General features: G+C 34.9%; 1 protein-coding gene across 1 annotated transcript; it reads left to right on the top strand.

Annotated features, from left to right (window-relative positions):
- Positions 1 to 422: 422 nt before the first annotated feature.
- Positions 423 to 8,016, top strand: LOC119575324 (activated CDC42 kinase 1-like; the record flags this gene model as incomplete). The annotated part of the gene is given in 6 exon segments (XM_037922871.1): positions 423 to 2,054; positions 2,474 to 2,585; positions 5,288 to 5,530; positions 5,709 to 5,798; positions 6,293 to 6,402; positions 7,907 to 8,016. Coding segments are annotated over 5 exon segments (652 nt in total), but the record flags the coding sequence as incomplete, so codon positions are not given.
- Between the last annotated feature and the right edge of the window lie 3,250 nt (positions 8,017 to 11,266).

Here is an 11,266-nt window from a genome sequence, read left to right as displayed (position 1 = left end):
ATGTATTTTACAAGAGATTACTATTGTGAACATCACATTTTTTTGGCAGCATTGGGTTAAGAAGTCAGTCAGTCATTTTGCTTGTAGAGACTTCAAGTCAGTTGATGCTGGGGAGAGAGCAACAGTAGGGAAATACATTTAGTATTGGTCTTCAGCATGGGTATTGGAACAAATATTAGATTAATTACAAATTTTTATATTGTTTTAAAGATTTGGGTGTACTTCTGAAAATCTTATCATATTTGCTATCAATGGACTCCTGTCAATGTCTATTAACTAGCATACACTAGTTGGTGAAACTAGTAGGCTAAATAAGCATAATACAAGGAACCTAAAACTACTATCAATTACACAGAAATAATTTTGGGCTGATTGAGTGGAGAGAAATGTTTACTACTTGGATCCATTCTCCCATTAGGGTCAAGACAGAGATGCATCAAGGGATATCTCAAGCTCTTCTCACCTATGGAGTCTAGTATCATTTCTATTGAAGGCCAATATGTATCCAAACCACTGTAAGAGAAAAGTAGACATCATAAGGAATCAGTTGATACTAAATATGATGGATTTAAGATACAGACCTATTCTAGAACTTTGCCAGGGTTTGTATGTAAACAAACCCAAGGACTAGTGTACAGTTGCTATATACCATTAAGTGGAGTGAAAAATGCAGTACTAATTTCTAGAAAATCAGTAAAAGTGAATGTCATACACATTTTTGCTTTTTAGGATGATATTTATTTTTTTTTTTTGATTATTAATAAATGAACTGTTTGTTTAACCAGAACATTACAGTTTCAGGTATTGTTATGTAGACATTCCTTTGTAATTATCCAGAATAGGGCAGTGTGAAAAATCTAAGTAATGGAAACAAAAATACATAATACAACTTTTATGTATATAAGACAATCTTTGCAAAGTAAAGACAGGCCTGTAATCAACTCCTAAGATCAAAGTGTTTGGATCCATACATCTTGTTAGGTCATGACATGAGTGTTTCATGCTTTGGTAGCAAATTTTGGCCACAGTTATTTTAGCAGGGAAGGGATTGTAGATCCTGAGAATTTATCATCAATGGAATTAACCCAAGATTAGTCTTACTAGAGTATACAGTACTAAGTGAAATCTAGCTGACCTACAGCATTACTTCTACAGATGCTATATGTCTGTGTACTGAGTCAAGAAATGTGATAAATTACATGTGAAGAAAGTATTACAAATATCCCAGTAATGTAACTATTGCTGTTGAGTTTTAATTTATATACTGTGACATATGTCAGCAGTAAAAGGAAGCAGAAAAAAAATTATATGGAAGAAACATTGGTGATAAAATTCCTTCTTCCCTCCCTCCATGGACTGCCTGTCTTTTTGAATGCATTCTTTAGATCACAGTTGAAGAACTTCATTATAATCCTCTGCATGACTGCCCACTCACCATATAAGCATACACCACTCACACCAAAACAAATTCAGACTTTCATCCCCTGTTAGTTCTAACACCAAAAAAAAAAAAAAAAAAAAAAAAAAAAAAAAAAAAAAAAAAAAAAAAAAGGAATCCCATTGATAACAAGCTATTCAGATAGAATTAATGGTCCATCTTTTCTAAAGGAAGAAACAGAATTAAGAAATTATGAGAAATCTTCATGGACAGTTGACCCCTCCAAGTTACAATTCAAGGTTAACGGGAGCAGTCGCTTGGAGGAAAGGGTTGAGGTGAATAAAATCCTTGACAGAGCTACTACATCTGGCAACACTCACATGAAATTTTACACTTATATTCACTGTATCTAGTGAGTTATGGCCTGAAATATAACCCTAATCTGTGTGTTTGTGTGTGTGTGTGTGTTTCTCATTTTGCACTTTTGATGGGGACAGGCAACTTTCTGTGCAAGGTGCAAAAGGAAAGAAGTAGGAAGCAAGCAGAAAAAAGAAGAAATGGGTTGTATTGACTCCCGGAGCTCTCAAGAGATCTGCGACTCCCTCCTGCGGCTGATACCTGAAAGGGAGGGGAAGGGGATTGAGAGCCTGAAACAAAAATAGCTTTGTAACATTTAGTGAGTCCTGCATGGTTTTAATAAGAATAAACTGTAAATCTGTTATGAAAAAAGGATTGAAAATTTTTACACATGAGTTGTTATTTATATTTTCATCTCCATACAATCAATAATAAAAAAAGGCATTCTGGCAATCAGAACCCCAAGGGGCAGCAACAGCACTTGCTAACATTCCATAGCTCAATTATGCAACATGAACTTCTAGTTCATTTTAACAAGAAGACAATAGAGCACTTGTCACTCCAGACAATCCCTATGCATCAGCTACTCCCATGACTTATCACCAAACAGTATACAGAAACTGCTTGATGCTAGACACTAGTAAAACAGCTATGGTATTAATCTTTCACTCTTTCTGGCTTTCTCCCTCAAATAATTTTCTTTTTTCTCCTTTCCTACTACAAATTTTATTCTTTCAGACATTTCAAACTGATGGGTGATGTTGGTGAGGATGACTTGGAAGTTATACGCACAATTCTGGTGGAAGTACAGCTTGCACAGTTTTTCACCAGGATACGTGATGACCTGCAGGTTGGTTCCTTAGATAGTGTGAGTGTGAGAATGAGAGTGAGTGTGAGAGTGAGTGTGAAATGAGATGAGTGTGGAATGAGAGTAGTGTGTGGAATGTAGAGTGAGTTGAATGAAGTGATGTTGAGAATGAGGTGATGTGAGAATGAGAGTGAGTGTGAGTGTGAGAGTGAGTGTGAGAATGAGAGTGAGTGTGAGAATGAGAGTGAGTGTGAGAATGGAGTGAGTGGGAGTGATGTGAGTGAGTGTGAAAGAGAGTGAGTGTGATGAGAGTGAGTGTGAGATGAGAGTGAGTGTGGAGTATGGAGTGTGTGAGAATGAGAGTGAGTGTGAGAGTGAATGTGAGTGTGAGTGTGAGAGTGAGTGTGAGAATGAGAGTGAGTGTGAGAATTGGAGTGAGTGTGAGAATGGTAGTGAGTGTGAGAAATGAGAGTGAGTGTGAGAATGGGAGTGAGTGTGAGAATGAGAGTGAGTGTGAGAAATGGAGAGTGAGTGTTGAGAATGAGAGTGTGAGTTGTGAGAATGAGAGTGAGTGTGAGAATGAGAGTGAGTGTGAGAATGAGAGTGAGTGTGAGAATGAGAGTGAGTGTGAGTGTGAGAGTGAGTGTGAGAATGAGAGTGAGTGTGAGAATGGAGTGAGTGTGAGAATGAGAGTGAGTGTGAGAATGGGAGTGAGTGTGAGAATGAGAGTGAGTGTGAGAATGGGAGTGAGTGTGAGAATGGGAGGAGTGTGAGAATGAGAATGAGTGTGAGAATGAGAGTGAGTGTGAGAGTGAATGTGAGTGTGAGAATGAGAGTGAGTGTGAGAATGAGAGTGAGTGTGAGAGTGAGTGTGAGAATGAGAGTGAGTGTGAGAATGGGAGTGAGTGTGAGAATGAGAGTGAGTGTGAGAATGGGAGTGAGTGTGAGAGTGAATGTGAGTGTGAGAATGAGAGTGAGTGTGAGAATGAGAGTAAGTGTGAGAATGAGAGTAAGTGTGAGAATGAGAGAATGTGAAAGCAAAAGTGAGTGTTAGAGTGAAAGTGAATGTGAGTGTGAAAATGAGAGTGTGAATGCGAGAGAGAGAGAAGGGGAGTGAAAGAAAAAAAAATGTGTGTGTGTGTGTTTGTGTGTGTGTGTGTGTGACAGTCTGAGACTGAATGAGTAAGTGAGAGAGAAAGAGAGTAAGAGAGAATGAATGAGTTAGTGAGAGAGAGAGAGAAAGAAAGAAAATGAGTGAGTGTGTGAGAATGAGTGAGAAAATGAGTGATTGAGAGTGAGTGAGTGGGAAAGAGTTAGTGTAGAGAAAAAGAAAGTAAAAGAGAGGGAGAGAGATTAAGAGTGAGAGAGAAAGAGTAAGAAAGAGAGTGATTAAGAGTGAAAGCGAGATATTAAGAGAGTGGGAGAGATTAAAGAGAAAGAGAGCGAGATTAAGAGAGTAAAAGGGAAAGAGAGAAAGAAAAAGAGAGTAAGAGAGGGAGAGAAAGAGTAAGAGAGAGTAAGAAAGAGAGGGAGTAATAGAAAGAGAGAGATTCAGAGTGAGAGAGAAAGAGAGAGAGTAAGAGAAAGACAGAGAGAGGGAGTAAAAGAGAGAGAGAGAGATTAAGAATAAGAGAGAGTGAGTTAGCGAGTGAGAATGAGAGTTAGTGAGAGATACAGAGGGTGTGTAAGAGAGAGAGAGAGAGTGAATAAAAGAGAGTGAGAGAGAGAGAGAGCAAGTGAGAGAAAGAGAATAAGAGTGAGTAAGAGAGAGAGATAGTGAGTAAAATAGAGAGAGAAGGTAAAAGAGAGAGACTGAGTGAGTGAGAGGGAGAAAAAAAATGAGTGAGTGTTTGTGTATGTGTGTGTGTGTGTTTGAATGAGTGACTGAATGAGTGTGAAAGTGTGTGAGTGAGTGAGAGAATTAGAGAGAGTAAAAGTGAGTGAGTGAGAGAAAGAGAGAGTAAGAGTGAGAGAGAAAGAATAAAAGTGAGTGAGAGAAAGAGAATAAGTGAGTGACAGAGAAAGACAGAGTAAGAGAGAGAGTAAGAAAAAGAGATAAAGGGTGAGAGAGAGAAAGATTAAGAGTGAGAGAGAGAGGAAGAGAGAAAGGGTAAGAGTAAGAAAGTGAGAAAGAGTAAGAGAGAGAAAGATAAAGAGTGAGAGAGAGAGAAAGAGTAGGAAAGAAGATGAGTAAGAAAGAGTGGGAGAGAGAGAGATATTAACAATGAGAGAGAGAGAAATTAAGAGAGAGAGAGAGATTAAGAGTGAGAGAGAGCGAGAGTAAGAAAGAGAGGAAGAGAGTAAAAAACAAAAGAGAGTAAGAGAGAGAGAGATTAAGGAAGAGAGTGGGTGAGAGAGAGAGAGAGTAAGAGGGAAAGAGAATGAGAGAGAGTAAGAGAGAAAAAGAAAGTGTAAGAGTGAAAGAAAGAGAGAGAGAGAGAGAGAGAGAGAGAGAGAGAGAGAGAGAGAGAGAGAGAGAGAAAGAGCAATGTATGTATATACGTATATAGATTATATTTTATATATATTATATATATGTTTATATTTATATATACAGTATATATATGTTTATATGTACATATTAATGATGTTTAATCATTACCTGAATACAGCCACTTCTGTCTATATAAAAAATTTACTCCTTTGGTTTTAGAATTATATTTAGAAATAGATAAGGTTTGGAGATTGTCTTGGAAGCAAATGATAGGCAATGATATTTTCTAAACTATTATCATGCTCACCAGGTTACAAGGCTAAGCCACTTTGAGTATGTTCATGCTGAAGACTTGGAGCGTATTGGTCTTGGGAAGCCTGCGGCAAGAAGACTGTTGGAGACTGTCAAGAAGAAGCGTGCTGCAGCTTGGAGAAAAAATTTGGTGTCTAAGATCTTATCTACTGGCGGATCCCCGTCAAGTAAGCATAGATCACCACCGTCAAGGACAAATGACACTTTGCCATCTAGCCTCACCTGTCTCATTCAGGAGAAGGTAATTGGAGTGGTATATGACATATAATCATTATGTTTCTTTGAAAAATCTATAAGAAGAAAAATGTTGACTGTATCTAGAGTGAAAGTAATACATTTGATTTATCAACTTATTTTGATATGCCTTATAATTAGTTTGTTTAATAGCTTCTAAGTCTCCTTTCTACTCTTTTTCTTAGGACATTGTTCAAGGACGGAAATTGGGTGATGGGAGCTTTGGTGTTGTAAGAAGTGGAGAATGGACAACTTCAAATGGACAGATAAAAGAGGTCAGAAATAAGTTATATGGTGTATTTTACTAGAGTTGTTTAAATTGTTCTAGAAATTTTAGATAAGGTGAAAGTTTTCATATATTTTCTGGTGTTACTTTGCATTATGATTTATATTGATTTTTTTTTTTTTCTCTCTCTTTCTCCCAAATTTAATGAACTTTGTCATACCTGTACAGTTATTCCCCAGAAAGTATATATATATATATATACACATATATATGCATATATATATATGTGTGTGTGTGTATATATATATATATATATATATATATATATATATATATATATATATATATATATATATATTTTTTTTTTTTTTTTTTTTTTTTTTTTTTTTTTTTTTTTTTTTTTTGACACAGGATAAGACAAATAAGACAAAATACATTGTATCTTTATGTACTCTAGTAGGCACTCTCTTGTTTTATATTGATTATCAAAGTTTTGAAAGATAAGCATGAGTGTGTCAATCTAAAAGCCTTTGTAAATGCCAGGTTGCTGTCAAAATACTGAAGCAAGATGTCATCCATGTTCCTGGTGCCCTGGATGACTTTATACGTGAGGTTCAGGCGATGCATCAGCTGTCTCATCCTAACCTTATACAGTATGTTGAGCTTATAGTTTTTATCTTCTTTTAACCCTTTCCTGATGGGTAGTATTCATAGTGGCCCGGGCCTCGCTGCCGGGGGCTTATATCGTCGCCTTAGCATGCACGACCACTCATGCCAAATACCAGCATCCCTTGCCGTTTCTTCGTAATACTACGAGCATATGTTCTGTTTTCAGTTTTCATTATTTTCTAAAGTCTCTACTTGCCATATTTCCTGATAAATCAAGACTGAAGGATATTTTTGTTGTTATATAGACTCCATAGTTGATCATTATTCGGTCTATAGTCTGGAATAAAATAAGCAGTGTGTGGCATCATGGAGTTGAAATCGTCGGTTTGTAAAAAATATATATATATATATTATATTATATATATATATTATATATATATATATAATATATATATATATATATATATTATTTTTTTTTTTTTTTTTTTTTTTTTTTTTTTTTTTTTTTTTTTTTTTTTTTTTTTTTTTTTTTTTGCTTAGTAAAAATGAGAAAGTGTTAAAAACGACTTAATCACACTTTCAGTGGCAGAAAAATAAATATTTTGCCATGATTGTAACAAAAAAAAACTCATGGCATGTCCATACATACACCATGGCATGTACGTACATGCCCCCGGCAGATAGTCCCACCATGCCATGGCATGTGCGTACATGTCACCCGTCGGCAAAGGGTTAATTATCATTGCTTTTATTTCTAGTATAAATATTTGTTAGTCATGTTCAGCTAAGGTTTATCTTGCTGTAATATGATATCAGTGTATTTGTACCCAATCTGGGGCACTGTCTGTGTTAGAACTAATATTCTCTTTTTTTTCTTTCTTTCTTTCTTTCCTAATTCTCATTTACTTATTAACCCTTAGGCAGTGCTTCTAGTCAGTCAACAATGAGATGCATATGTGTACAATCTTTCATTCCCACATGTATGTGCATATCATCTGTTGAGTATCTTTTTCCTCAGTTTGAAGTTGCATGCCAGATTTTCTTTTGACTGCTCAGTATTAACAAAATGTAAACAAAATGCCTTAGTCAGGCTCTCAGTGCCAATTTATAAGTGTTGGAGATACCATATCCCTTCATATCCTTCCACCTTATAGACTAATTTGAAAAGGATAGTGACAGTGTTTTGTATGACATGATGAAAATAGCAGTAATGTTGAAAATAAACCATATGTAGATTATGTATCATTGCCACCAAGGTAATGCCAACAGCTTTTTAAATGCGAGTGCCAGAACCTGTTCTTATTATTTATGTTTGTTTAAATCCAGATTTTAATTTTATGTTTTAATTTTATTTTTGGAGGATTTACGTACAGATGACTAAAAAAGGCTAAATTCAGCCTAAGGGTTGATTTCTTTTTTATCTGGATCCGACTTTGAACTTTCTTTGAAGAAAAGGATCTAGCACAGCCTGTGATGTCCCACCTTCTGTCCTCCTAACTCCTCCCACACACACACTGCAATCATTTCATTTTTTACAACTTGTTCCAGACTGTTTGGGATAGTCCTTTCGAATCCTCTGATGATGGTAACAGAGATTGCCCCCCTAGGCTCCTTGCTGGACCACCTTCGCAAGCAGGCAGCACATGTGCCCATCACAGGTAAGTAGGCTCAGGAGAAACCTCTTTTATGATTAATGTTATAAAAAAAAAAATTATATATATATACATATTATATATATATATAATATATACATATAATTAATATATAATTAATATATATTATATAATATATATTTATATATATATATATATATGTATATATATATAATTTTTTTTTTTATAACATTAATCATAAAAGAGGTTTCTCCTGAGCCTACTTACCTGTGATGGGCACATGTGCTGCCTGCTTGCGAAGGTGGTCCAGCAAGGAGCCTAGGGGGGCAATCTCTGTTACCATCATCAGAGGATTCGAAAGGACTATCCCAAACAGTCTGGAACAAGTTGTAAAAAATGAAATGATTGCAGTGTGTGTGTGGGAGGAGTTAGGAGGACAGAAGGTGGGACATCACAGGCTGTGCTAGATCCTTTTCTTCAAAGAAAGTTCAAAGTCGGATCCAGATAAAAAAGAAATCAACCCTTAGGCTGAATTTAGCCTTTTTTAGTCATCTGTACGTAAATCCTCCAAAAATAAAATTAAAACATAAAATTAAAATCTGGATTTAAACAAACATAAATAATAAGAACAGGTTCTGGCACTCGCATTTAAAAAGCTGTTGGCATTACCTTGGTGGCAATGATACATAATCTACATATGGTTTATTTTCAACATTACTGCTATTTTCATCATGTCATACAAAACACTGTCACTATCCTTTTCAAATTAGTCTATAAGGTGGAAGGATATGAAGGGATATGGTATCTCCAACACTTATAAATTGGCACTGAGAGCCTGACTAAGGCATTTTGTTTACATTTTGTTAATACTGAGCAGTCAAAAGAAAATCTGGCATGCAACTTCAAACTGAGGAAAAAGATACTCAACAGATGATATGCACATACATGTGGGAATGAAAGATTGTACACATATGCATCTCATTGTTGACTGACTAGAAGCACTGCCTAAGGGTTAATAAGTAAATGAGAATTAGGAAAGAAAGAAAGAAAGAAAAAAAAGAGAATATTAGTTCTAACACAGACAGTGCCCCAGATTGGGTACAAATACACTGATATCATATTACAGCAAGATAAACCTTAGCTGAACATGACTAACAAATATTTATACTAGAAATAAAAGCAATGATAATTAACCCTTTGCCGACGGGTGGCATGTACGCACATGCCATGGCATGGTGGGACTATCTGCCGGGGGCATGTACGTACATGCCATGGTGTATGTATGGACATGCCATGAGTTTTTTTTTGTTACAATCATGGCAAAATATTATTTTTCTGCCACTGAAAGTGTGATTAAGTCGTTTTTAACACTTTCTCATTTTTACTAAGCAAAAAAAAAAAAAAAAAAAAAAAAAAAAAAAAAAAAAAAAAAAAAAAAAAAAATATATATATATATATATATATATATATATATATATATATATATATATATATATATATATATATATTTTTTACAAACCGACGATTTCAACTCCATGATGCCACACACTGCTTATTTTATTCAGACTATAGACTGAATAATGATCAACTATGGAGTCTATATAACAACAAAAATATCCTTCAGTCTTGATTTATCAGGAAATATGGCAAGTAGAGACTTTAGAAAATAATGAAAACTGAAAACAGAACATATGCTCGTAGTATTACGAAGAAACGGCAAGGGATGCTGGTATTTGGCATGAGTGGTCGTGCATGCTAAGGCGACGATATAAGCCCCCGGCAGCGAGGCCCGGGCCACTATGAATACTACCCATCAGGAAAGGGTTAAAAGAAGATAAAAACTATAAGCTCAACATACTGTATAAGGTTAGGATGAGACAGCTGATGCATCGCCTGAACCTCACGTATAAAGTCATCCAGGGCACCAGGAACATGGATGACATCTTGCTTCAGTATTTTGACAGCAACCTGGCATTTACAAAGGCTTTTAGATTGACACACTCATGCTTATCTTTCAAAACTTTGATAATCAATATAAAACAAGAGAGTGCCTACTAGAGTACATAAAGATACAATGTATTTTGTCTTATTTGTCTTATCCTGTGTCAAAAAAAAAAAAAAAAAAAAAAAAAAAAAAAAAAAAAAAAAAAAATATATATATATATATATATATATATATATATATATATATATATATATATATATATATATATATACACACACACACATATATATATATGCATATATATGTGTATATATATATATATATACTTTCTGGGGAATAACTGTACAGGTATGACAAAGTTCATTAAATTTGGGAGAAAGAGAGAGAAAAAAAAAAAATCACTATAAATCATAATGCAAAGTAACACCAGAAAATATATGAAAACTTTCACCTTATCTAAAATTTCTAGAACAATTTAAACAACTCTAGTAAAATACACCATATAACTTATTTCTGACCTCTTTTATCTGTCCATTTGAAGTTGTCCATTCTCCACTTCTTACAACACCAAAGCTCCCATCACCCAATTTCCGTCCTTGAACAATGTCCTAAGAAAAAGAGTAGAAAGGAGACTTAGAAGCTATTAAACAAACTAATTATAAGGCATATCAAAATAAGTTGATAAATCAAATGTATTACTTTCACTCTAGATACAGTCAACATTTTTCTTCTTATAGATTTTTCAAAGAAACATAATGATTATATGTCATATACCACTCCAATTACCTTCTCCTGAATGAGACAGGTGAGGCTAGATGGCAAAGTGTCATTTGTCCTTGACGGTGGTGATCTATGCTTACTTGACGGGGATCCGCCAGTAGATAAGATCTTAGACACCAAATTTTTTCTCCAAGCTGCAGCACGCTTCTTCTTGACAGTCTCCAACAGTCTTCTTGCCGCAGGCTTCCCAAGACCAATACGCTCCAAGTCTTCAGCATGAACATACTCAAAGTGGCTTAGCCTTGTAACCTGGTGAGCATGATAATAGTTTAGAAAATATCATTGCCTATCATTTGCTTCCAAGACAATCTCCAAACCTTATCTATTTCTAAATATAATTCTAAAACCAAAGGAGTAAATTTTTTATATAGACAGAAGTGGCTGTATTCAGTAATGATTAAACATCATTAATATGTACATATAACATATATATACTGTATATATAAATATAACTATATATAATATATATAAAATATATCTATATACGTATATACATACATTGCTCTTTTCTCTTCTCTTCTCTCTCTTCCTCTCTCTCTCTCTCCTCTCTCTCTCTCTTTCTTCACCTTC

Source organism: Penaeus monodon, chromosome 7 (assembly GCF_015228065.2).
Source record: "Penaeus monodon isolate SGIC_2016 chromosome 7, NSTDA_Pmon_1, whole genome shotgun sequence".
NCBI classification, from domain to species: Eukaryota; Metazoa; Arthropoda; class Malacostraca; order Decapoda; family Penaeidae; genus Penaeus; species Penaeus monodon.
This window is presented reverse-complemented; position numbering and strand designations above follow the sequence as displayed.